Raw genomic sequence first — 26439 nt, 5'->3', positions numbered from 1 at the left:
AAGTCCTAAAATTAAAACTGTTAATGTGTTGGAGTGCTGAGGATGAGCCGAGGGGTCTCAAGACGCTGCTCCTTTGTTTGTTTGTTTCTTTTAAAGTTAGCCACTATAATTAATTAACCATTAATTACAGACAAACACAACTTTATAAGAATTGAGCTTTAGGAAAGGTGTTGGCTGGCATGATCAGGAAATTCAAATGGTGTTTTCAGTAGGTGACTTGGTAATCACCACGTACTTTCCATGACATTTCCAGACCTGTAAAGTTATCTGTTACCATTAATGACATTACGAGGGGATTTTGGCCACGCAGCAGAAGTCTTTGTTTATTTACCGTTAAAGATAATAAGAAATGTAATTGCAGAAGCATGCGTTTTGTTCATTAGCATTAGACTCAGCCGCCAACGGTCTCCTTGTTGTGGTCATTGAATCACGTGATTGTTTGTTGTCATCTCTCTGCTGCTGGAGTGACAGACATTGCCGGCCTGTGATGGACAAATTCATGAAAAGCGTGCCAAGTGTGATTGTCAGAGCTCATCTCCTGCCAGCGACGTGCTGCGGCTAACACGGGTTTGTTATGTAAGCTCGTCTGTGAGCTCCTCTGAGGGGAAGCTCACCTGTTTTTGAAGGAGAAAAAACGCGATTTTAAAAACGGAACATTGTTGCATTGATGGAAGTGAGCGCGAGTGTCTTCACAGCATCTGATGAAATTCATGAGGTTTATTGTGTAAGTGCTGCGCTCCATTAACCCACAAACACAACAGTCACTCTTCAGTTATGTGTTAAGCAACATGTCCTCGGGTGGAGCGGCGGCTCCGCTCTGTATTCCTGGATTTACTCTTTGTTGTTTTATTAGTCAGTTGTTTTTTTTTGTTTTTTTTTGCTGATGTCACTGTGCAGGAGGATACAGGAAGTTCGGTCCGTGTGACTGAGGTTGTGGCCTCTCTTTCCTGTTGTGTCATCGCCACCCGCACACTCTAGCTCAAGGAAAAAGGAAGTGAGAAGCAATTAGCAGAATAGCTACTCTATTCAACTTTGTCCACACTTGAGGAGCAGAGTGAACTGAGCTGAACCTGCTGCAAAAATCAGCTGGTTTATGGTGTTTTCCTGTAAAGACCTTGTGCTCACTCTTTTCATGATTTGCTTCCTCAATGTCCTAGAACCATAAAAACCCTTCCAGGAGGGAGAAAGATTAGTTTCTACCTTTGATCACGTCTCTTTTTTTTCTCTTCATGTCCGTCTTTCCCCGTCAGGGTCACCTGAGTGAAGGCTATGGGAAGCTGTGCAGCATCTACCTCAAACTGCTCATCACCAAAATGGAGTTTCACATCAAAGTGAGTCGGCCTGGCCTATAAAACCCAGCACCAGTCTCCCTCGTCACTCATTATCTTTGTCTCAGACTCTCCTTTTAGTGCGAGTGTGTCTCTGCGGGGGTCTGACTTCATAGAAAATTCTAGCTTTTACACTAATGGCCTCTCAAGAATCTGTAATGTAGCTTTTTTATGAGATGGCAGAGCGGTGCAGGGACAGTAAAAGCTGATGCTGTCACAGGAAGACGTGGTTAGTCGTTGCTCTGCTGAAGGTAAATTCTTACCCGAGGAAGGGGGCAGTGTGCCAGGATGGGACTTGAGAATCAAAGGAGTAATGTGACAGATAAAACCATTCATCAAGTTTTACTTCACCTCTCTGTCACCCCGTATTTGCACTTTAAATGTATTGCTTATACATCAACACGTAAGCCGATGTGAAAGCAGTGCACACTAATTAAAATAACTGCTGAGCTCACAGAAGAGGAAACCCAACTTCTCTCCTCACACGCTCGAAGATAAAGGTCAATTAATCAACAGTCGGCTCAAGCAAACACAGTCCGATATTAACTTTTAACCTACAAAGCGCTGCTGAGGTAAAACGAATCTCTGCCTGGATGATTTTTACTTCACTCTCTGCTGTGTACATGCATATTTTAAAATAAATATGGTGCCTTACCTTATTATAGAGTTATGTGAACAGAATGAGGGGGGCTGTGTGAGAGGGAACTAAACTTCATATCACGTTTGTCTCGTCAAAGAGAAACAAGAACAGTTTCAGCAGATTTTATTGCTTTGGTTTTCTGAAAATTATGTAAATTTATGTTTGAGTCGCAGTTTTGTTCTGATTGCCTTCAACTAGTGAGACAAAAACATCAAAGAAGGCAAAGGAGCAGAGTCCAAACATTTCTCCATCCATTTACCTGAGAGATTCAATCAGTTTCATCACATAAAATTACCAGCCAGCAGTGGTGGATACGTAAAATTGGATCATTTTCCTCAATACATAAATGGCCAAGTATAATATTTTTGCCTCATTTGTTTAATTGGGTTCTCTTTATCTACTTTTAGATGATAGATGATGTTTTAGGTCATATTTATGCAGAAATATAGAAAATTCTTAAAGGTTCACAAACTTTCAAGCACCACTGTATCTGCTGCATGTGTACATAAGCAACTGCTCACCATAACAACTGTACTTTTAATTGGCCGGTTTTATCAGGATGTTAATGGTTGTAACATCAGATTCCAGCTCTTGTGTTTGTCTCAGATGGACGTCAGGATCTCAGTTTAAAACGTCCTCATGCTGTCTTCTTCTTCTTCTTCTCCTCCAGAACCCTCGTTTTCCCGGCAACCTGCAGATGTCAAACAGACAGCTTGACGAGGCGGGAGAGAACGACGTTAACAACTTGTGAGTGTGTCGTGCTGCTGCTTCGCCTCTTGTTATCGCTGTTAATGTGGTATATTGTTGAGCAACACCGCTGTGCTGGCCAGACCCCAGGATCCAGATATTAATTAGTCCCAGTGTCATTTCTCCAACTGTGTTGACCAAAGTGTGAAATTAAATTATTCCATTAGTCGAATGCTTTAATCATGATGCACATGAATAAGCCACAAGAACTCATTCATCGTGATCACAGTCAAGAGGAGTTTATCAGCGAGTGAAGCAAACAGTTTAAACATTCAAATGTTGAATGATTTTAATCAATTTAATAGTCCTAATTATATTTTATTCTTTATTCATCATGCTGTCATAAAATAACAAGTCTTAGACAAAGGCGTAGTTAAAAAGAAATGAAGAAGAAAAAGATAATTTATTGTTTTTAAGTCTCCCTTCAAGCACTTTACATCTGGAGCTGTCACAATTACCTACTTAACTACTCTCCCAGTTGTTCCTGACCTTTTGTTTTTTCCTCGTCATCCTTTTAAAACAAGCTAATGTCCGCTAGCAAACCGCTCAACAGAGGTTATGTAAAGCTTTATGAGGCCTGAAGACTTCAGTCAGTGTGTGTCACTGAAATGTGTTGACGAACTCGTGACCCCTCAGATCATTTCCCAGGTTGGTCCTCTCCAGTTACAGGTGTGCATTGTTTTGGGTGTTTTCCCCCCAGCTTTGACCATGACTCAGCCGATCAGCATGCAGGAAGGAAGTGATCCAGTATTTTGTAAATGAAGTAATGGTGTTGACTCAAGAGAAAAACAGGAACACACTAATCTGTAACTGGGAAATCATGCGACTCGCGAGAACATTATCCAAAATCCAGCAGCGATGCTGTCATGTGAGAGAGCAGAGAGAATACATGAGGTTTAAGCATCAGTGTAGAATTGGCATCACTTCCTACTATTTAATTTCATCAAAGGGAGAACTGGATGGCTTTCAGGAACCCAGACACATGCAGGACGGTTTAGAAAAACACGTATAAAAACTAGAATGTGAGCATGTGAGAAGACGCTGGCGTTGTTTGTTCGCCGCTTCTCCGTCTGGAATTAGTTATTTTCTGTGTTTACTGGCTTTTGTCAGACTTTTCTTCTGGGTGTGATCCTGGACTCCACCTTACCATTCCAGGCTCACATTAAATCTGTCACAAAATCCACTTTCTATCCTCGGAAGAACATTTCCAGCCTCCGGCCATCACTCTCTGACCCAGTGGCAGGGAAACTCATTCATGCATCCAGCACTTCCCGTCTGGATTACTGTAACGGAGTCCTGTCCCGGGTTCCCAGCCGAGCCCTGGACAGGCTCCAGTATGTCCAGAACTCTGCTGCCTGGGTTCTCACCCGCTCCAAGCCCTGGTCATCCACCTCTACTGGCTCCCAGTCAAGTTCTGCATCACTTAGAAAACCCCCCTCCTCACCTACAAGTCCCACCATGCCCCTGCCCCTCAGTACCTGACAGACCCATATACCCCATGCCGAACTTTGCGATCTATGGACACTGGCCTCCTCCACATTCCCCACTCTCGCCTCCGAACTTTGGGGACAAAGCCTTTTGTGTGTTTGTTGGATCCACGTCAAATTATACTCACGTATAGATACCGGCCACCTCAATACCCCCTGATTTCTGTCATCAAGCTCCATGCATCATTCCCTGTGAAATTAACGAAAAATGTTGAAGGAAGTGAGAACAAAATCCTGGATCTGTCTCTTTATCTGGAGTTAATTAGGTCTATTCTGGGCCGAGACCCAAACCAGCCGACCAACAAACGAACACAGGTGAAAACATAACCTCCTTGGCGGAGGTAGTAAGCACAGCAATCCCTGAAGAAACATTCAACCAATAAGTTTAGACTAAAATTAGAGAGAGACAAATTACATCAATGTGAAAGTCGTCTCCAAGGCCATGTTCAGACTGCAGGCAAATCAAATTTGTTTCCCAAATCAGATCTGAAAGACGGAGCATCCCCACTATAATTTGTAAGTGAGTAGATCTGATTTTTGTGCCCAGGCGTCACTAATGTATCTTCATTGGTTGCTGTGGCAACGACATAGGCTACGGTCTCTACATTCGCTGACGACGTGGCTTTCCAACACTGAATCCAGAGACATATCGATCCGTCATCTCACCCTGCAGACGATCACGCTGTTCAGCCGCAGAGCAGACGGTTTATTTTGACGTGACTGTCATGCTGTGTTGTCATCCACACCGCTCTGCTCAGAGATGCACTTCCATCTCTCTGGATTTGTCGTCGAGTGACACGAAAGACAATCCGATATGAGCAGCGACTCAACAGTCCAGTGATGCATTAATAACCAGACCTGTGTGTGTGTGTGTGTGTGTGTGTGTGTTTGTTGAAATCACCTCTCTTTCTGTTTTTAGCTTCCAGTTGACGGTGGAGATGTTTGACTACCTGGAGTGTGAGCTCAACCTCTTCCTGGGCGGTAAGTCACTCCGACTGTACACTCTGTCCTACCAGCTGAGCTTAGAGCACACACACACACTTAAACACACATACTGATGAAAGACAGACAGGAAGATGCTCTCTGACTGACAGAATAATATCTACAGCGTCATCAGAGCTCCACCTCGTCTGCTACATCACTGTTAGCGGTTACATACTGCGCCGTAGCCCTGTTGTTGTCTGGGTGAGTCATCCCAGGCCCTTATAGTATGGACAGGGCTAAAAATAGATGCCGGGGATGTGACCAGGAGCTCTGGAGAAACGCTGGAAAATCTTTACGCTCTCGTTCATGAATGAAGAGGAGGAAATTGCGGTCTTGTTTCTGTGTGTGATGATAATGTTATCTCCTCCTCTTCCTCTTTCTAGAGAAACCCCATTAGTGTTGAGGACAAAATGTTTCATTAGAGTCACCCAAATCTCAAAGCCCTCGTCAGCTTCCGCCTCTGGTCTGGTGTATTTTAAAAGCATCACGTCATCGAGGGGTGAGGAGGCCAGGCCTGAGGTGTCCCTGTGTGTGTGTGTGAGTGTGTGTGTGCGTGTGTGTGTGTGTTCTAGCTGTGCAGGAAACCACACCTCTGCAGTGCACACAGGCTCTCGGGGCCTCTGGCTTTGGGGTTGGTGTGAGCAGGGTGGCAGGGAAATGAAAGCAGTGGCGTAATGATGGAGGCAGAGACGGAGTCAGACAATCCTGTCAGTGTTCAGGTTGCTGCTCCCTCTCTGCTTCGCCTTTTTTTTTTTTTTTTCAATAAGCGAGAGTGAGCTTCATGTTGCTTTCGCCCGTTTTATGAGATAATTTCACAGCAGCACGACCTGATGGCCTCGTGAAAAATTCATGACGGATGAGCCTGATTGCTTTAATATTCACTGATGTGTGCATGTGAGAGTGCGTTTGTAATGATACCTGATGGCACATATTGATCTTATGACTACATGTATTGATCAGGTATGTGTGTCTCTCCCCCCTCCCACAGTATTCAGCTCCTTAGACATGTCTCGGTCGGTGTCGGTGACGGCGGCGGGTCAGTGCCGCCTGGCCCCCCTCATCCAAGTCATCCTCGACAGCAGCCACCTGTACGACTACACCGTCAAGCTGCTGTTCAAGCTGCACTCCTGTGAGTGACGCACACACCTCTGTTGGTCAAACCGCACAACTACAGGCTCAGTGGAAATAACACACAGTGAAGGTTGTTCGATGGTTTTGGTCAAGAATCAAACATTGTGCATTTTTTAAATTATTTTTGTTGAGATGGGAAAACCTTGAGCTTGTCCAGTCTCGGTGATTTGCATGTTTTACCTTCAAGTTAAAGGGAAATGCCGCCTATTAATAATAATAATTCACAGGGGGTGTTATTGTTTATGAGCTTTATTTGTAAAGCTAAAAAACAACAGTCATCATACTGTGACACTAAAATGAACTGAATAACAGGTGTGAATTATAGTTATTGGTCAGACATCTAAGCTTTTTTTTTTTATTATTCCAAATTCCAACTGCACAATTTGGTTGTAAATCTCGTTCATGGTATTTGATCATAAGCGTAATCAGATTCCTAAAACTGATGAATAAGGCAGCCTGTTCCGCTCCATTTTTGGTGAAGTTTCATTCACTAAAATGTCAGTAAGTCCTCCCATCAGAAATCAGAAAACATAAAAAGTCTAGCAGTGTTAGTAGTAGGGCTGCAACTAGGGATGGGTACCGAAACCTGGTATTAAACAAGCCCCTAAATTATTAAATACTCTGTCTGTACTTTCTATTGTTTAACGATTTGGGGAAATGTATTATGACCTTGTTACAGCCTCTCCTCTGCTGATCCGATTTAAATTAGATTAAATCTAAATATATTAATTTATTTTTACTATTATCATTGATAGTAGTAGTAAAATTGTAACGATAGCCATCCCTAGCTGCAAATAGTAATGCCATTATCATTTCATGATAGATCTTTTAGTCTATAAAAGGTGAAAAATGAAAGAAAAACGACAATCACACCTCCCCAGAGCCCAAAGGGACGTCCTTTAATCGTTTGTTTTATCTGATCAACAGTCACAAATCAAAAAATATTTAATTTACTTACGCATATGATAAAAACAAGAAAAAAATCATAATATCTAAAAAGTTGGAACTGCAAAGATTTGCCCCGTTTGCTTAGAATGTTACAGAAGCGATTATTGGAGTTAAACTTAATCAAAATGTAATCAACTAATCGCTGCAGCTCGTTCAGAAGTTGTACGACAAGAGCTGAAACATTTACTGTAGAAAAACATTACTAAGGTTGTCAGTGATGCTGCGCTTGACTGTGACCGAAATAAAGAGGGACTGGATTTTAAATAACCCAAACTATGCCAATTAAATCATGACTTAATTGGCAAGCCATGATGATGATGATTTAGTTTAGTTTATGTTTACAACACCTATCCACAGGAGGCTTTCTAAAAGTTCAAGCTACAAAGAAGAAAACAAATTCAGTACAGTTACGAATACGGAACAAGTACAGATGCTATTAAGTTAAAAAATACAATAAAGGTATAAAAATACAGTACTATATAAGTACAGATAAGTACAAGCAATGAAAGGTTAAAGGGAATATTTATTGTCTTCATGAATTAGCTGAAGTATATTTCAGTTGATTTAAACAGCAGAATGTGATTATAAAATTAAATCATATCTGCATCATGTGGAGAAAGTTCTGGACTGTTTCTGTCTAAAATATCAGCAGGCTCACAGATGACAGATGCTCCTCTCTGAGTTAACTAAATGTGCAGACTCTTGGCCTCCTAAAACCTTTCAGATCTCCTCTCGATAAACTCAAAAATGCATGCAGTCTCTAAAAGCCTTTTCTCAGTTTCTGAGAAGTAGACGCTGATAAATTCATGCACAAAAACATTCCCGTCCTCCGCGTGTGCACTCGGACGTTACATTATATACAGAATACCTGAATACTTCTGGTGTCTGAGCTCTGACGTGTTTGTCTTTCTGCATGTGTCTCCTCGCAGGCCTTCCAGCGGACACTCTCCAGGGCCACAGAGATCGCTTCCAGGAACAGTTTAAGAAGTACGACAGTACAGACAGAAACACAGACGGTCACATTTTCTCTGTACTCACTGACTGAGCGTGACGCTGTGGACTGAGCTCTGAGCACCATGATGAATTAATTTATAATGTCCAACTCCTGATTTACTGATTTTCCTTTCCTCTCGGCCTCTCTGTCTCAGGCTAAAGAGTTTGTTCTATCGCTCCAGTAACTTGCAGTATTTCAAGAGGCTGATTCAGATCCCACAGTTGCCTGAGGTGAGGTCGCCCTCACTGAGACTTAAACACACCTAAAACACAAGATGATTGTTTTCTTCTGTTTACCAAATGGTTAATTAATCCTTAAGTCTCTCTCATCATTCACATCTTACGTTTTATTATATGTCTTTATTTCCTGTCGTGCACATTATCGTAGTTTCACTCTTTGTTCAGTGGAATAAATTTCAACATTCAAATGACTTTTTAACCTTACTACCGAGATGAAAGACTTTTTCGGGACACTTCTAGCTGCATTATTCACATCCTTCCATATATTATGCAAAAAGCTTGGTCAGAGCTAACAAAATAATCTAATGATTAAAATCACGCTTCTCACAGAACCCTCCTAACTTCCTGCGCGCATCGGCTCTGTCGGAGCACATCAGCCCCGTGGTGGTGATCCCCGCCGAGTCGTCGTCCCCGGAGTCGGAGCACGTGGTGGAGACGGAAGACCTGGTGGACACAGACGTCCCCGTGCTGCCGGTAACTAAGCAAGACAAGTATAACTGAATGTTTTGTAGATGCATGACTCCCCTGCTCACGTTATGCAATTGGCAATAAGAAAATGAGAGATGAATGGTGTGTTTGTGGGAGTAGACGAGAGGGAACAGATGCAAAGTGAAGGAGATAAAAATGGAAACAACCTGCCAGCAGTGCAGACATTAATAAAGTCCCCAGTGGACCACATATCTTTTAGATTCTTCCCCACACATCTGGTGTATAGTCATGCTGTCATGTCCTGGTGTTAATTATATTGAATGAAGCTAAACTTAGCCAAAAATAATATATTTGACTTATAAACGTGGGAGATGATGAGGTAATTGATGGCATTTTGGAGCCACAATCCAGCTGCAAAACACCTGGATTATAGATGTTTGGTCAAGACATGAGACTATAAGGCCACTGAGGTGAATTGTATGGATGTTTTTACTTGGATCTGTCTTTATTTGTCTTCTAAACTTCCAGCCTGCTGTGGAGACCAAGTTTGACGACCTGTTTGGCACCTCGGCGGCGATAGACCCCTTCAACTTCAACAGTCAGAACGGCATGAGGAAGGACGACAAGTAAGGCTCGAAAAAGTCTCATTATGATTTGACCAAAGTCAAGTCGAATTTCATTCTAATCTGTTACATTTCATTCACAAAAAATCAGCTTATTGATTTCATTTCTCACTTCTGATTGATGGTGTGTCCGTGTCCAACAGAGACCGTCTGATCGAACAGCTGACGAGGGAGATCGAGGCCCTCAAAGAAGAGCTCGAGTCTTTCAGGCTGGAGGTGAGGAGCTCTCAAACGTCATGTCTCGCTCACAAATAAATCTTTTAAGAAGCGAGTGAATCAGCTGTTCACCTCTCTCCCTCTCCGTCCTTCATCAGAGCGGTCGCTTGTGTCAGGCGCTGAGGGGGCGAGTCAGCGAGCTGGAGGCAGAGCTGGCAGAGCAGAGCCACCTGAGGCTGCAGGCTGCGGGGGAGAGCGAGTTCCTGAAGGCAGAGCTGGAGGACCTGCGGAGGGTCAGAGAAGACACGGAGAAGGAGCAGCGGAGCCTGACGGAGATAGAGAGTAAGACACTTCTCTGTCACATTGTCAAGCTACTGACGCTGTACAGACCTGAGCCAGAAAGATACCAATCACAATCAAAATAGTCAATCATAGTCATACTGATATTTGGGCCCAATTTGTAGTAAAAATTTAGATATTAGTGTCCAAAATTAAGAAATAACCAGCGATGAAATATAATGTATTTCCTCAAATACAATTCTGAAGTACTTGTACTTGAGTTTTTCCATTTTCTACCACTCTACACTTCCACTACACAATGTTCTGGAGGCAAACATTGTACCTTTTACTCCCCTACATTTATTCAAGTAACTTCAGTTACTAGTTATTTTGCCGACTTCGATCATTTAGTGTTGATGGACTGTTACTCCTGCCGTGTAACCAATCAGATAATGTTGTGGGCGGGACATGAGTGGCAGTACACACAGAAAGCGGCAGCTGCATCGGAACTAAAGTCTCGTTGTTGGGTTTTTAAAAAAAATCATTTATTTTAATCAGCAATTGGACCAAAAAACGCAGATAGTCAGATTAAATCTCCTGAAGTATCTGACACTGTAACTAATAACTGTCTCTGTCATGTGTTTCCAACCAGAAAAAGCTCAGGCCAACGAGCAGCGCTACACCAAACTGAAGGAGAAGTACACAGAGCTGGTTCAGAGTCATGCAGACCTGCTGAGGAAGGTGAGAAAGTCGTATTTCTTCTCCATGTCCATGAAATCCTTCTCTGTGTCCTTGTCCCCTTTAAATGAATCCTTACAAGTTAATTTAAGTTCTGTCCTCCTGCTGTCCGTAAAGATTTCTCCCCCAGGCTGAAGTCCCAGCCTCTGTCCTGATTATTTTGGTGTGTGTCTCTGCATGTCTGCACCTGTGTCCCATGTCCTTCTGTGTGTGTGTGTGTAGAATGCAGAGGTGACCCGACAGATGACGGTGGCTCGGGCGGCTCAGGATGAAGTGGAGGAGGTGAGGAGGGAGATGCAAGATAAGGTGAAGGCCGCTCAGGAGGTTGCAGACAGACAGGTGAGTGTGAGATAAATATTGATATCACTGACACACACGTACAGCAGCTTACAACTCAGTGCGGTGCAGCCAGATGATTTGCTGTGAGACCAACAGTGTAAATGCATTCATGTAATCGTGAAAGATCAGATGTTTGGGGCTCACGGTGGCTACAAAAAGAGTGCTTTGAGAAATGGTGATTTGTAAAGTAATTTAAGTTTTCTCGTTCAGGAGAGGGACCAACTGCATCAGCTTCAGGAGCTCCAGAGGGAGCTGGTGTCCAACAGGGTGGAGCTGGAGTCCCTGAAGACCACCATGGCCTCATCACAGCAGGTCACTCTCTTTTTTTCTTAATCTATACAGGATTAGCCTCAATCTGCTAACAAGACTCCCGAGTTGCTGTGAACTAATTTAATCCCAATTTAAAAAAGGATAATAGCGGCTGCTACAAGAGCGTATGAAAAGATTAATGACATGACATTTTTCACCCTGACTAACAGACCTGTGTGATCCTAATGGAGCACAGTCTGGATAAAATCTAATAATAAGGCTGCCGACTTTACACACTCTTATTGTAGTCGTAGTTCTCACTCTCACTTACATCAGACTTTTTACGTTTATTTCTGAACTCAGAAGTCAGTTCAGCCGTAAGCAACATGTCACCTGGTCTTACAAGATTGTTACCAGGGATCATAATGTCAATTGAAAAAAAAAAAGTAATTATTTTGATAGGCGATTAATGTTTCAGTCACTTTTCAAGCCAAAGGTCAAACATTTGCTGGTTCCAGCTCCTTAAATGTGAGGATTTGCTGCCGTTCTTTGTCATTTCTGATAATAAATTAAGAGTCTTTGTGTTTTAGACTGTGAGTTGCACAAAAGAAGCTATTGGAAGACGTCACTTTTGCCTCTGGAACGGTTTTGACATTTATAGACTCAACGATTCATCGATGTAATCCTGATAATGACGAAATTAGTTGAAAATGATTAGTTAGTTGCAGCGGTAATTGTGACATAACCTTTCAAGTGAAAATGAAGATGCATCTAGTTTGTATGCTGGATCAAACTGTTGACATTGTGAAAACTACAGATCCAGGATCCTCACTGTGATGCAACAGTCTTTCGAGTCATTGTCTTTCATCTGTAAGACACCTGTCACTCCCTCCATCTCAGGTTTTTGTCTCCTGTTATGTCATCGCCCCTCTTAGTCACTGACTGTTCCTCCTCCAGCAGGATCTCAAACGCTCTCTGACAGATTTGATATGCTAATACATATCTTTGACGTCAGTGGATTCAGCGTGGGGGGAAACCTTTTATGAACAGTAGCACGGTAGTTTTCACCCTCAGCTCTTCCTCTCAAACCTCTTGCGGCCCTGCGTTTGTCATCTCTGCACAGCCGAGAAGCCGGTCAGATGTTTCTAACAGGCGACTGGAGGATTTTATTTAAAAGAAGAGACCAGAATGAAAACACTGAAGTGGTGAAATCTTGTCGAAACAGAAATATTTTAGAGTGGGTGACAGAAATCAAATTAAGCCACAAATTGATGCTATTAACTGTCACAACTCTTTCCCGTCCCGTTCCCCGTCCCGTTCTCCGTACCTCTCATCCGTCTCAGCCTCCCACTCCTGACGTCCTATTGTTGAATCCACTACTTGTCAACTCCCTCATTTTCTGTCCTCCTCCTCCATCTCTCCATAATCCTTTTTCACACACAGCCCACGTCTTACTTGTCGCATGCCTTCAGTGTCCAGCTCTCCCTCTTTATCTCCTACAGCGCAGTTTACATTCATATTCTTAACAATTCTGTTTCTCCTTCATCTCTCAACGTTTCTCCCTCTCTGTCGGACCTGCTGGCACACAGGCTGTAAGTCTCTCTTTATTACCTGCAGAACACTTTCATGCACATTATTTAACTCCAACGCACAGAAGTGAGGCTAGTTAATGGTCCAAATAATGTCATTTCATATACGTCCTGTGAATAGGCTCTGATGTAACTCCTCACTCTGGTGCCAAGCTGACAACCATGACTTTCCAGTGTTTGTTTGATTGTAAACTTAACCTCAAACCTCTGGCTGGCTGAGGATGTCATGACAGCTACATATTATCCGAACCATTGGGCCTCCAAATCATTTCACTTCTCTTCTTCCCTTACCTTTCAGTCGAGTGAGGTGCTGAGCTCGCAGCTGGCCGCCCTGGAGACGGAGAAGGCGGAGCTGGTGCAGTCCTTGTCGAAGGTAGAGGCGGAGCTGGCCGTCCGAGGGGAGGAGCTAGAGCGAGTCCAGAGCTCGCTGTCGACTGAGCGGGAGAGCGGCGTGAAGACAGCGGAAGCCCTGCAGAATCAGCTCAACGAGAAGGTGAAGTCTCAATTATCTCTCTTCATTAACTTTCTTAATTAGCTGCAATAAATCAAGCAGATGTTTCAGGGAACCTGTGAGAATATTTGACATATGGACCCTCTGGCATTTCTAATAAAGGTTGGTGTGATAAGTTCAACCGTGTGTGTGTGTGTGTGTGTGTTTGCGTCCACAGGAGAGCAGGGAGCAGGCGCTGGAGAGCCAGCTGGTCGCAGCTCGATGGTCCAGTCTGCAGGGAGCTGTGGAGGAGGCGGAGAAGATCATCCAGGACTCACTGGCTCAGATAGACGACCCGGCACACATCAGCTGCACCAGCTCCGCGGGTCAGAAACAAATGCTTTGATTGCTGCTCTCAGTCAGTGTTGGGATGCTAATTAGCACTGTGATTAGTGAAGTTTGTATGCATGCTTGCATGTTTACGTCTTAGCTCCAGTCTTACTCTGTTTTATCTCTGCAGACTACCTGGCATCCAGATGTCAGGCCTCTTTAGACTGTATGGAGCGACTCCACTCGGCCGGAGAGGCCTTCCTGGCTGACAACACAGGTGAGAGGGTTTAATTTAGAAAAGTTGTCTGTTGGCACGAAAGTAAATGTTTCAATACCGCAGTGTAGAAATACTCTGTTACAAGTCAAAGTCCTGCATACAAACTTTTACTTAAGAACAAAAGTATTAGCATCAAAATACAAATAAAGCACTGACTATGCGAATGGCCCTTTTCAGTAGTAAATGCTGTACAGTGTTTTATTAGATTATAATTATTGATGCATTAATGTGTTCATCACTTTAATGTTGCAGCTGGCAAAGGTGGAGCTAATTTTAATTAGCTTCTCCCCTGAGTGTCTCCCCTGGAACCAATCATCTCTTAATTGTTAATTATCTTTTGTATATTCTTAATCTACATTTTAAATACATAAATGTAAGTACTAGATGGACTTAGTTACTTTCCACCACCTATAAAGGATGCACTATAATGTATGGGATAAAGAAATGTTATTAAGTCGTACATAACGAGCCATTTTAACTGATGTTGTGGAGCCTTTGATCCACTTTTCTGCTGCTCAACAGTTTCATGAATGAATGTGCATCAGATGTGTCGAGGCTTTAAAATATGAATCACTAAGTCAGCACCAGGCTGTCTGTACAAGGGTGTATTGTACATAATTGTCATTTTAATTGCAATTCTCAACTGAAAAAACAGTTTGACCACGTGTCACTGTGTATTTTAAGGTAATATACTGTGTTCTGCCCACTACAGCTAATCAATGTTTGCTAGCTAGCGAGCAATTAGCTGCTGCTGTCGCTCCTAAATGTTGAGGCAGGTGTTTAAATGATTCCATCAACTGTAGGGGCTTTTCTGAACATATCTATGTTTTATTTTTTGTTTTAAATATTTGTCTGTCCAGGTGTATCCGATCTGGTGCGAGTGGTCACCCAGTGCGGCCACCTGGTGGGCGACACCATCGTTCAGGGTAGTGCCACCTCCCACATGGTGCCTGTGGAGCAGGCTGATGGTAAGCTCTACGCCCGCATGTGTGACAGAGACAAAGAGATGAGTAGATTGTCTTCTCCTCTTCTCTCCTGATGTTAATCTGTGGGCGAGTCAGTCGGCCCAGACACGGACGTGTTCTGACACGTCTGTGGGGAGTTCGTACCTCTTGATATGCTGCATGTACACAGTAAGGTTGGCCAGTGTAAGCTGAAACTACTGAGTCTTTAATTCGGTGAGATGTACCTTGTATCTATCTATAAATCTGAATGTCCTGCTCCAGTTTTCACACTGTGATTAAAACAGCTCTTCAGAAATTCAGCCAAAACATGCATAGTTAAAAACTGAGTTGCTGACTTCATTCAGGAGTAATGTTTACAGGGTTCGCCCTCTTGGGGTATTAGCAGCCTGAGCAAGTCGAAACATGCTGAAATATAATGGAGCTCTGGCCAGCGCTATTATTAGTGCAACAAAAACAAACACGTCGGATTGAAACTGGGTCGAGCTGATGGTGCGTCTGTGGCAAATCGATGGGGAGCACGCTGACCTTGTCTTCGTCCGGACTTTGCTGAAACATTTGAACGCAGCGTTTCAAAGTACAGTGAGATGCATATCAGCTGGCTGTAGTCGACAGATGCTGTCGAGGTAGTTTTTGTTTCCCCTCTTCCCTCCATCAGTGTGGCTGCTTCAGCTGTTAGTTGACACTCTGCCTGAGGGGATGTCAGTATAATTATCAGTGCAGCTGCAGCCACTAGTGGCACAGTCACCCATCATAGTTTACAGAAGACATAACATGATATTTTAACAGAAAACAGAGAGTAAATAATGAAACATGTTGGCTTGAACGCTTCAAGATGCATCTATATATTAAATCTGTCGGGGAACCAGACGTGTTATCTTTGTGTTTTTTGGTGGCGTTAACACACGTGTCCTCCCTGTCCTTGTCTCTGTCCCTGTCAGCCCTGTCAGAGAGTGTGAAGGCGTGCGGGGCAGAAGCTCTGGCTCTGCTGGGCCAGATGAAGCAGCAGGACAGCTTGGCTGCGGCAGACAACAGCAAGCTGAAGGCAGCACTGGAGGCTATCCTGGCCACCGCAGAGGTCCATACTCCACACACACACACATACTGATGTTTGTACTCTGATACTGTGAATGTAAAATCGGCCGAAGCTTGTTTAAATTTGGCTTTAATCCTGACTTAAGTCTGTTTCTTTGATTAGAAACTGCGTCCTCGGGGTTTGGAGCTGCAGCAGGGGGAGCTGGGAGATCTCGTGGAGCAGGAAATGGCTGCCACCTCCGCTGCTGTGGAGTCGGCAGCTGCCAGGATAGAGGTGTGTGTGTGTGTGTGTGTGTGTGTGTGTGTGTGTGTGTGTGTGTGTGTGTGTGTGTGTGTGTGTGTGTTTAGCCGTGGTCATCTGACAGCAGATGTGTATTTGTATGTGCTGTGTGAAAACATTGCCTCCTGTTTCACTTTCCAGCAGCATTAACTTCAAAGTGTCTTTTTTTGTCTCCTTTGTGCCTCCGTGGATCCCAACAGGAAATGCTCAACAAGTCTCGAGCAGTTGATACAGGAATCAAGATGGAGGTCAACGAGAGGTAAAACGCAGATTAGGGAAAAAGACTAGAATCACTTTTTACCGTCCCAGTAGGGTCCAAAGCACCACTGACTGTCTCCCAGATGAAAAAGTCTGAAGCTTAATCCTCAAATTAACTGAACACTTAAAGATTCTTGCATCAAAATGAGATTCAGAACGAGATCGACCTCATTATCACATTTTCCTGGAATAGAAACACACTTGACCCTCAGACTTTCTTCTTGCTATGGCTTTATCTTCTCTCACAGCATTAAGATTAAAGAAGAAACTTAACTGAGAAATTAAAGTGGCTGAAAATATATGAAGATTGAGGAACCGATTCACCCGTTACAGATGCACACAGCAGACCAAACCCTCCAGTTATTTGGGACTAGAGATGCTTTTCAGCAAGGCAGCAGTCACATGATCTGTCAGGGCAGATGCAGACGGTCACACAGTCTGACGGCTGATGTGCGAAGGAATTCATCAGTTCAGCCACAGAGACGGCGCAAACTGTGAAGTCTGAAGCCGGCGTGGCACGCAATGTTTGTTTTAATCTGTAGTTTAAATATTGTAATTACTTTTTCACTGAAGCGGCTGCACAAACTATTATCCTATCATAGACATCTTACACCAAATGGGTTTATTTATATTGTGCTGCTAACAGCTCCAGGAAGTTCACAAATCCCTTGATTACATTCTTGGGAAAGAAATTCCAAACTTAACCATCACAGTGATCTTGTTGCCTGCACATAAATCTTCACTCAACCACAAACAGGAATACCAGTTCACACTGATGTAAGCATGCATGTCATCTAGTAATTAGGTTTGTAGAGAGAAAGCGATGTGTTATTCATCCGGTCTGTGTAATAAATCTCTTTGTGTGCAAATTCGGTCAATTAATTTTTTTACTTTTTCTCTCCTACTGGCTTAATTATAATGTTACCAAGAAAATTGTTTTCTCAAAAGCTGCTGCGCCGCTGCAGTGAGAGATAGTTATGAAAAAGAAAACAAACATCCGCTGCAGCTACAAATGCCTCATTGAGTATTTGAGAATTTAGGTCAGTGGTGCATCGGTCATGCACTAACTAGACTGTGTGGTAACAAACAGCTTTTTTAAAAATGGAGCCCCTCTCTCTGTCAAGTCGGGGGATATTTCTTCGCCACAAGCTGATCAGACCTGACTGAAATTAGTTTAATATATCTGCATGCACACCACTGAGCAGGCCTCATGATATTATTCTTCCTATTAAAATAGATGAGTATCAGCTGTACAGTTACAGTATGTGAGTGGCCGTGTCCTCTGCTCTGTCGCCCCCTGCAGGATTTTGGCCTCCTGCACAGAGCTGATGCAGACGATCAAGGAGCTCATCCTGTCTTCCAAAGATCTGCAAAGGGACATAGTGGAGGGTGGCAGGGTGAGTTACACTGCGGCTTTTCTTCTTCCATAAAGTAACCAGTGAGGAACTGATGTGGGTCATATTATTACTATCAAATTTAACAAAGCGTGATTTCTATAATTCTGTCGTCAAACTTCTCCAAACATGCAGCTCAGAGTTGAGCGTTGCCATTTTTACCAAGGAAATCTGTTATTTGTATTTTACGGTTGAACAAATATGCAGCTATGAAAAACACATTAATGTCTATAATAATAATGATAATAGTAATACCATTAGGCTCTCCATACGAAACGATACTGTAAGATACTTTACAGTACGGTATAAAAATACTTTATTCTCGTCATCAGAGAATTTTCCGTGGACTCAGAAGCTGTCCAAATAAAGCTGCCTCCATAGAAATAATAACACAAAAAAATCAATATCCAAACAAGCAGCACATAATGTGGAAAAACACAACAACGAGACAGATATTGCACATCCAATAAAAAGTACTTCATGTCTTATCTCAAGCTCACATTTTCTACAATCACATTTTCAATGAGCACAGAGACAATCTACACTTTCAGCCACCTTCTAGTGTCAAACTCTGCACAGACATTGTTCTACACAGTGAAGTCACACATTCAACTGTAGGAACAAGAAGAAAAAAAAGATTTTGACTGGAGGGTAAACATAAATATCGTTTGGTGCTGGACTGCAAGACATTTGAATATGTCGCCTTTGACTGACGGGCATGTTGTGGACTAAACATTTATTTAGTTAAAGAAGATAATTGTTATCAATAGATCATAAAAATAATCATGTATTTTATAGTAATATTTGTATGTTTCCTCTTTTGTCCACCAGGGGGCAGCCTCCATGAAGGAATTTTATGCCAAGAACTCCCGCTGGACTGAGGGCCTGATCTCTGCCTCCAAAGCAGTGGGATGGGGCGCCACGGTCATGGTGTAAGTAACAGTCCTCCCCTGAGTCTCTTAAAGAGATAAAAGTGCTTAAGTTCATAAAGTTAGCAGAGGGAAAATGTGATGCAAGCAGCTGTGACGCCTCTGTGAATGTTAAATGTCTTAAAGCATGACTTTGTTGACCTTCTTCAGGGAAATAAATAGAAAACAAACAAAACAGTAAATCAGGTTTTAAGCGTGGAAAGTCAGTCATAACTCAGCTGGTTCTCACTTTGTTGTGGTCTTGACCTCCACATTAAATAACACTGATGCTGTTTTCCCCTTTAGTTTATTTTGCACTCTGTGTTGTGTCGTTCCAGAGACGCAGCTGATCTGGTGGTGCAGGGCAAAGGGAAGTATGAGGAGTTGATGGTGTGTTCACATGAAATAGCTGCCAGCACAGCACAGCTAGTGGCTGCCTCAAAGGTGAGCAACGAACACGCTCATCATCTCCCAGTGGAGTCTCAACAGGTCATAGCCCCTTTTTCTGTGGAGGACTCAGTCTGCCAAAACTAAAAATCTATATGAATAAATAAAAAAAGGCTCAATAAATGAATTCATATGCCATTCAATGCTCAAAAAATAATGTGTATATAAGATACATGTATTTATTAAATGTTACATATATAATAACATTTAGCTTTAAAATAACTTCTGTATTTATTTATCTTTGTATTAATTCTCCTGTTTACATACTTTTCCATTTTATTTAGTATTTTTTGTATTTTTATATTCTTTTATTCTGTATTATTTAATTTATTTACTGAGTCATTTATTTAGGCCATAGTCCCTTTTGCTATTGAGTACTGAAACTGCCAAAATCAAAGAGAAATAAAAAAAATAAATGGCTCAATAAATAAATTAACGTTCCATTAAATGAAGAAAAAAATGTTTTATTTATACAATTTGACTTAAATTTGTGTTTCTGTTTTAATTTTCTTCTTTATCTATTTACAGTGGTATTTAGTCCCCTATTTTTTACTTTCTCATTTAATTTTCCACGTTATTTTTTAATGTATTACTTTTTTTATTTACATATTTATTCATGTATTGTCCCCCCCCATTTATTTCCGCCGACTTATTCATCGGTGTACTTTCCTTTTACATTTCTTTATTCAAATGTAAAGAGATGCATAAAGAATTGATTTATTGTGTCATGTATTTACATTTTGGCAGCTTCAGTCCTCCATATTTTTCATCCATACAAGTACAGTGAACTTATGAGGGAAGCATGCTTTTGTTTAATGCAAAGAAAATGGCAGAATGACCGTTACTGGATGTCCTAAATGGTTTGATATCTGCTGCTCTTCCTCTCCAGGTAAAAGCAGACAAAGACAGCACCAAGCTGCACCGTCTGCAGCAGGCGTCCCGCGGCGTCACACAGGCCACTGCAGCTGTCGTGGCCTCCACCAAGTCTGGCAAGTCCCAGATAGAAGAGACAGGTGAGAGGATCACATAGACCGGAAAAGATTAGTTTGGTTCAATAACGCGCTGTTGGTCCACAGTGTCATTGATGTTTTCATTATGTAAAGCTTTATTTGTTATCTTTTCTGACTTTACGTTTAAAAAGTTTAAGTTTTTAGGGCATTAGAATAAAAACTCTGAAGGTGTTTTAACAGAATTGTTTGTTTGTGTCCAGAAACGATGGACTTCTCCAGCATGACACTCACCCAGATCAAACGACAAGAGATGGATGCACAGGTACGCAGCAGAATACAGACAGGCACTGATGTACATCGTAATAAGCACTGCAGCTGAGCGCCGGGTGTCTAAAAAGTGTTTTAGCTCCAGGAAAGATATTTTAGGAGTGAATGATTTAATAATTAGTCAGGATTAATGGGATGTGAGTTTGTCTAAAATGTCGTAAGGTTTCCACGTTAGACTCTGAAGCTACATTCTTTATCCTTTGAGAGGATGAATTTCAAACCACACATGAACACTTCACTCTGTGTTGTGGCTGAAAGGAAAACACAGAAAGGTCTGGACCTGCTCACACACACACACACACACACACACACACACACACACACACACACACACGGTCGATTGTTGTAAATGCACAGAGGGCTGCTGTTTGAAGCCGATCTCATAGGAGTGTAAGTAAGACTTGTGTAAACAATGACTGTTCACAAGGTTTTTAGAAAGCATCCACAGACACGAGGGAAATTGGAGAAAATAATGGAACCAGCAAGGATTAGATTAGATAATTAGATAATGTAATTTAGCCTGAATGACTTTTTTTTTTGTTTAAAAGAAGAATAATTAATCGTTTATCAGAAGTGCAGCCAAATGACGAGTGTGTGTGTCTGTGTTTCCTCAGGTTCTGGTCCTGGAGCTGGAGACCCGTCTGCAGAAGGAGAGAGAGCGTCTCGGCGAGCTGAGGAAGAAACATTACGAGCTCGCCGGGGTAGCGGAGGGCTGGGACGAGGGAGAAGAGGGTGAGGACAGAGGACAGCAACTGTACAATAAATGTACTGGGTAGCATTTTACGTTACAGCTCGGTAATAACATCACATTATAGTGAAGTGATGGACTGATAATAAAGTGGTAATAATTAAGTAATACCATGTTATTATAGAGCTGTAATGTAAAGCGCTACCAAACATTAACTATGATAAAATTGTGAAAGTAACTAAAATGGTTCTTCTTGTCCACAGGCACAGGTTGAGACCTGGCGCTCCTGTCGTCCCCCTCCTCCTCCACCAGAAGACCGGCTTCTGTCTGCCTCTCTATTTATACACACACACTTTTCAGTCTCTTTCTCCCTTGTTTTTCTTCTCTTCTTTTTGTTATCTAAGCCAAATTAAAAGGTGCTTCTTTTCTAAAAAAAACCTGCTTCTCCACCTCCACCCGTGTCCGAAAAGCTTCCATAAAGGACAGCACCGGGTGGGGACTGGGAGGGGGATATCAAAGGGTGGAACAAATGGATGTGAGGAGCCGGAGCGGGGAAGAAACACATCCTCCCCCCCACGCCTCCCCCAGGACTGTGAAGTGGATCCCTTCTATTGAGTATTTATTGTCTTTTTTCCCCCCCCGTTGTTTTTAATAACGGCACTCCGTCGAGGAGCCCCAGCGGAGACGCTACGAGCACAAGTTCTACTCGAGACATCCCAGGATGCACTGCACAAGGGCCGAGCTCTCAGCAGCGAGAGGGGAGATGATCAGTGACTGTCTGCTCTACTCCACCACAGCCCCCCCCCCCCCCCCCCCCAAACCATGTCTCTGTGTAACATAGATGGCATGCATGCTCTCCTACTAAAAACGAGTCTGTTCCACGTCGTGAGCTTCTGAAGCTGTCGGAGCCTGAGCTGCTCTTTATCTGTCTCTATCTTCCTTCCTCCTCTTTTTCTCACTGTGAGTTATCACCTTGTTAAGTCCATGCCGCTTCACTGGCTGGTTCACTGGACTTTCTGCCTTTCACCTCTCCGCCATTGTAACGACCTGTGACTGTTAACTTGAGCCGACCCCCTTTCTCTTTTTATGTACATTTTATTTCAAGAGAGGCTTGCGTGGAAACTCCTAAAACTGCTCCAGGAGTCGTTTCAGAAGAGGAAAGTAGCGCCGTTTTTTTCTGCCAACAGTCTCCTCCCTGCAAGCTTCGAGACTGCCAACTACCTCATGCTACATCGTCAGAGGTAGCGGTGCATCATGGGTAGATCTGATGACAGCGAAACACTAAGGGCATGGGGTCATTTTTTGTCTTTTCCCCTTTTTATTTGGTTAAGCAAAGGTTGATTGAGAGGAAAACTTGTTTCTATACAGAGGAAAGCAACAACACTTTGGGGTCTGCTGATTTCTTTCCTTTAATTCCGGCAGCAAAGTTGTTAAATAAAGTTTCTCATTGGTGCATATTTTTACAAATGTCAGTGGTCACCACAAGAAATCTGTTACAGAAGCAGCAGCACATGATGAACTGCTGACAGCGTTGTCCGAGTTGTTCGCCCGCTCATTCCCTGGAGACAAGCAACAAAAGGAAGTCCTAAAAAAGTTTTCCGATCCAACTTGAATGTCAGTTTTTGGGAAGCACAAAACTTTTCATTCATGAAATGTTTCAAGATTTATCTGGGTCCATCACACGATCCTGCCGACTGCAGTTTTCTAAACCCCTCTCTGCATCACAAGGACCACAGTGGACTTTTCCATCGCCTCTTCAAGACCAAGTAGCTGTGTATATAAACTACAAGCCTTCTATCGTTGGAAATAATCGTTTGCTTTCTTTAAATCTAAAAAGCATAATTTTTTTTGCATCTCTCCGAGTAAGGATTCAGTTTAATTGAATTAGGGATACAAAATGGTGCACGCGAACACCACACGTAACTAATATAAGTCATTATTTTTTCCATAAGACGTTGTTATTTAACAGGATTTTCCTACTGAGACTGATGGACTGACTTTCATCTTGTTGCCAGTGGACTTTGTGAGAGGACTGATCATGCCTTGAGATGAGTTATTTCTTCTTCCTGTCTGACGATGGCAGTGCTGATTCTCCTGGAGTTCGTCTTTCTCTGTGTCTTAACACAACTTAGTTTCGACGCTCTGCTTCAGCTGTGTATCTAAGAAGTTGTGACACTGGTTTATTTAACAGATGCTGGTCGGATAGTGTTTGCCAGTAATTCTTTAGGAGAAGCAGATGACAGAGAAAAGTGTTTTATTAATCAGAATTTGCTCCAAACAGCGAGTCTTATTTTGGGTCCAGGCAGAACGGTACCTGATTTCATCATGAATTGGATTTGGATTTCAAAAAATGACCATAAAAGAAAGATAAATCTACTTTTTATGCTATTTCAAGTGTCTTGAAAGATGAATTGAGCGCACCTTGAGTGATGTTTGGTTGTATTTTTGCCCAAATATTCTTTATTATTAATCTCTCTGTCTCTTTGTCTCTGGTCTCTCTCGGGTCTGTGTCTGTAGTCCTACCAGCTCAGCCAGCCTTTCAAACTGCCTCACACTGTAGTCAAAGAGAAACAAATACTCACATAGCAACATTGAAATATGTCTTTGTATGATATACTAAAACTATGTTGGTGGGTTTGTTTTTATTTTTTCAGTTTTTAAAATAAATATTTCAACTCGTTAATACAGACCGAGCTGTGTCTGTGTTTCTTTGTGATGATGTCGGAGCACAGTGATCTCTCTGCCCTTTCACCTGATGCTTTCTGGTCTCCTTCCACGTAGTGTTTTTATGGGAAAAGTTGGATGTTACATAACCATCGCTGATTGATAAATTGCTTCAGCCAATCCTCTTAATCTGCCAATTCAACAGAAAAACCTCGACGACGTCTTGGAAAATGAATAAAGCTGGCATTTCAGCTTTTTTCTTCCCCAGAAGAGATAACGACATGAGCGTTAACGTAATCGAGGATGTTTTCAGTGCAGACACAGCTGCTTGTTTGTGTGCAAGAAAAGTGGGATGTCTGTCGGCTCCACAACTGTCTTTTACAGGAGCAATAACCTCCCGTCAACATCAGAGCAGGGCTAAAATCCTAATGCACCTAATTGATTTTTTTTTTTTCCAGTAAAAGCGTTGAGTCATGCAGTTTTAAGTGCTTTGTTGGCACTCAATTTAAAATAAAACACTGTCACATTAGAGACACAAACATGAACTCTGTGTTGCTGCTCCCACTCCAGCCCACCTGCTCTTACTACAGTACGAGTGAAAGACAACACAATACACACAGATATGTTGGAGGCACTGCAGGACTAAATGAATCAGTGTAATCTGAAACCACTGTGCTGAGATTACAGAAATTCCTAATCTGGGCTAAAGTGTGCTTCAGGATCAACCGTGTCTTCTGATAAGCGTCTTATTTTGTCAGATCTGCAACGCAGCAGACTCGTATGGAAACCCATTTCTGCCAGTTAAAGAAAACAATTAATACGTTTTATGATTTATAGTCTTAATTGAGATAATCATAATTATGAGATTAAAAAAATTAAATTATGAATTAAAAACTGAGATTTATGTTTTTTGTCTCATAATTCTGACTTTTTAACTAATTTAGTTTTTTTATCTCTTAATTAAGTAGTTCTTTATATTTATGAGGTTTTAATCACATAATTATGACTTTTCTCATAATTTGAACTTTCTCTTTCATAATTTTGACTTTTTCTCATAATTATGACTTTTTATTTCATAATTATAATTTCTTTGAGCACAATTTTGACTTCCAGTGGCGATGTTTTTCATGAAGCTAAGTTTCCATCTTTTCTTTAACTGGCAGAAATCAGACTCCCACTGAGACAGTAACACAGAGAAATAAAAGCTTCACCTCATGCCACCAATTTATTATCAACCTCTGGTGATAATGTTTCTTGCTTATTTGCATCTTTTATCACACCGCAGAGCTACATCCACCTTTAAAATGACATGTTGTATCGTTGACACATACCTGGACTGCAGGAAGGTATTCCTCCCTGACAGTTAATGAGCCAAACCTGCTGCCAGTGACACACAGACCAGGTGTACCTTGTTAACCAGCAGCAGGACCATAAACTGAGCAGGACTCGGGTCCAAAACAGTCTGTCATGACATTTGAGGATAAATCAAATGTTACTCCTTTAATTAAGGGCTAGTAGTTGCAAGGTGAATGCAATTAAATGTTGTGAATTATTAGAGAACTAGCAAGTTGGGTCAGAGCAGGGACAGATCTCATAACTGAAACAAATGATCAGGCTTTAGACCGACACAAAGGTCCTACACACCTTCACAGGTGTTTTCAGTCATTCTGACTGATTAGACCTCTGCTCAGGTTGAAGGTGGGTGGAGCTGCACTGAACTAACAAGAATGATTCAAATGTAATTTGTCCCACCCTGACAACAGGACCCCGGGTGCAACAAAGTCAGCAAAAGAATGAGGGCGAAGTCAATCCAACACAGTCTGTGCTACTGAACATCACCTGTGTGGGTGCACAACAGGTGTGCCGTGCCTGTGAAGTAGTGGCAATTTACAAATTATTCTGGGCATTGATGTCACGATACTGGAATTTGTAACTTTGATACAATTCCTTGAAAAATATCAATATTCTTACTTCTCTACCATTTTTGATACCACAGGGGAAATTGACACAACACTGAGGGCATAAAAACATTGTATTAAAGATAAATATAGCAAGACTTGTGTACTGAACAACGGCATCTAAGTTAATCTACTTCTGGAGGCGCTGGGGTGCCTCCAGAAGTGTAAAAAGAAATATGTTTCAGAGTTTTTTTAATAAATAAATAATAACAAATCTTAGGACACATTTATCTTCATTGTTTTCCTCCCTTTGTTAATTATAAGCATGCCAGCTCAAATACTTTAGTTGCTGTTCTACAACTAATAGTGTTATTTATTTGTGTATTGACTCCATACTGTGAGCAGCCACACAACATTTCCACGAAACTGACCTCCTGAACTACTGAGGTCACAGTGAAGTGAAATTTCAAAGATAATTGTATCACAGCAGACTAAATACTGAATAATGTCCATACTGCATGTGCTGTAGTTTCTCATTAGCTGCCTAACGTCATTGTTCAGATCGTACACTGAGCTGTCAGAAGGTCAGCATGATTGTCACAATGGAAACGCAGCTTTAAGAGTGTTTTGGAAACGTTCACACTTGTGATCACTGTTGTTCTCAGTCAAATGACAGAGCAAACATCTTGGC

The 26439-nt window shown here is 42.1% G+C and overlaps 1 protein-coding gene across 2 annotated transcripts in view; it reads left to right on the top strand.

Moving 5' to 3' along the window:
- Positions 1 to 23875, top strand: part of hip1 (huntingtin interacting protein 1) — a 48447-nt gene extending 24572 nt beyond the window's left edge. For both annotated transcript variants that reach the window (XM_073481637.1, XM_073481645.1), the window contains exons 5-31: positions 1251 to 1331; positions 2639 to 2715; positions 5122 to 5183; positions 6175 to 6315; positions 8195 to 8252; positions 8414 to 8489; positions 8829 to 8972; positions 9456 to 9553; positions 9694 to 9766; positions 9865 to 10048; positions 10638 to 10726; positions 10946 to 11062; positions 11273 to 11374; positions 13199 to 13393; positions 13569 to 13716; positions 13851 to 13937; positions 14798 to 14905; positions 15841 to 15977; positions 16098 to 16208; positions 16415 to 16473; positions 17776 to 17869; positions 18698 to 18798; positions 19113 to 19218; positions 20111 to 20234; positions 20432 to 20493; positions 21113 to 21230; positions 21450 to 23875. In XM_073481637.1, coding sequence (XP_073337738.1) covers positions 1251 to 1331; positions 2639 to 2715; positions 5122 to 5183; positions 6175 to 6315; positions 8195 to 8252; positions 8414 to 8489; positions 8829 to 8972; positions 9456 to 9553; positions 9694 to 9766; positions 9865 to 10048; positions 10638 to 10726; positions 10946 to 11062; positions 11273 to 11374; positions 13199 to 13393; positions 13569 to 13716; positions 13851 to 13937; positions 14798 to 14905; positions 15841 to 15977; positions 16098 to 16208; positions 16415 to 16473; positions 17776 to 17869; positions 18698 to 18798; positions 19113 to 19218; positions 20111 to 20234; positions 20432 to 20493; positions 21113 to 21230; positions 21450 to 21460 — 2763 coding nt within the window. In that variant the 3' untranslated portion in view covers positions 21461 to 23875. The remainder of the gene's footprint in view (positions 1 to 1250; positions 1332 to 2638; positions 2716 to 5121; positions 5184 to 6174; positions 6316 to 8194; positions 8253 to 8413; positions 8490 to 8828; positions 8973 to 9455; positions 9554 to 9693; positions 9767 to 9864; positions 10049 to 10637; positions 10727 to 10945; positions 11063 to 11272; positions 11375 to 13198; positions 13394 to 13568; positions 13717 to 13850; positions 13938 to 14797; positions 14906 to 15840; positions 15978 to 16097; positions 16209 to 16414; positions 16474 to 17775; positions 17870 to 18697; positions 18799 to 19112; positions 19219 to 20110; positions 20235 to 20431; positions 20494 to 21112; positions 21231 to 21449) is intronic.
- Positions 23876 to 26439: the final 2564 nt, after the last annotated feature.

This window comes from Pagrus major, chromosome 2 (assembly GCF_040436345.1).
Source record: "Pagrus major chromosome 2, Pma_NU_1.0".
Classification (NCBI taxonomy): domain Eukaryota; kingdom Metazoa; phylum Chordata; class Actinopteri; order Spariformes; family Sparidae; genus Pagrus; species Pagrus major.
Note: the sequence above shows the minus strand (reverse complement) of the source record. Positions and strands in the feature narration are given on the sequence as shown.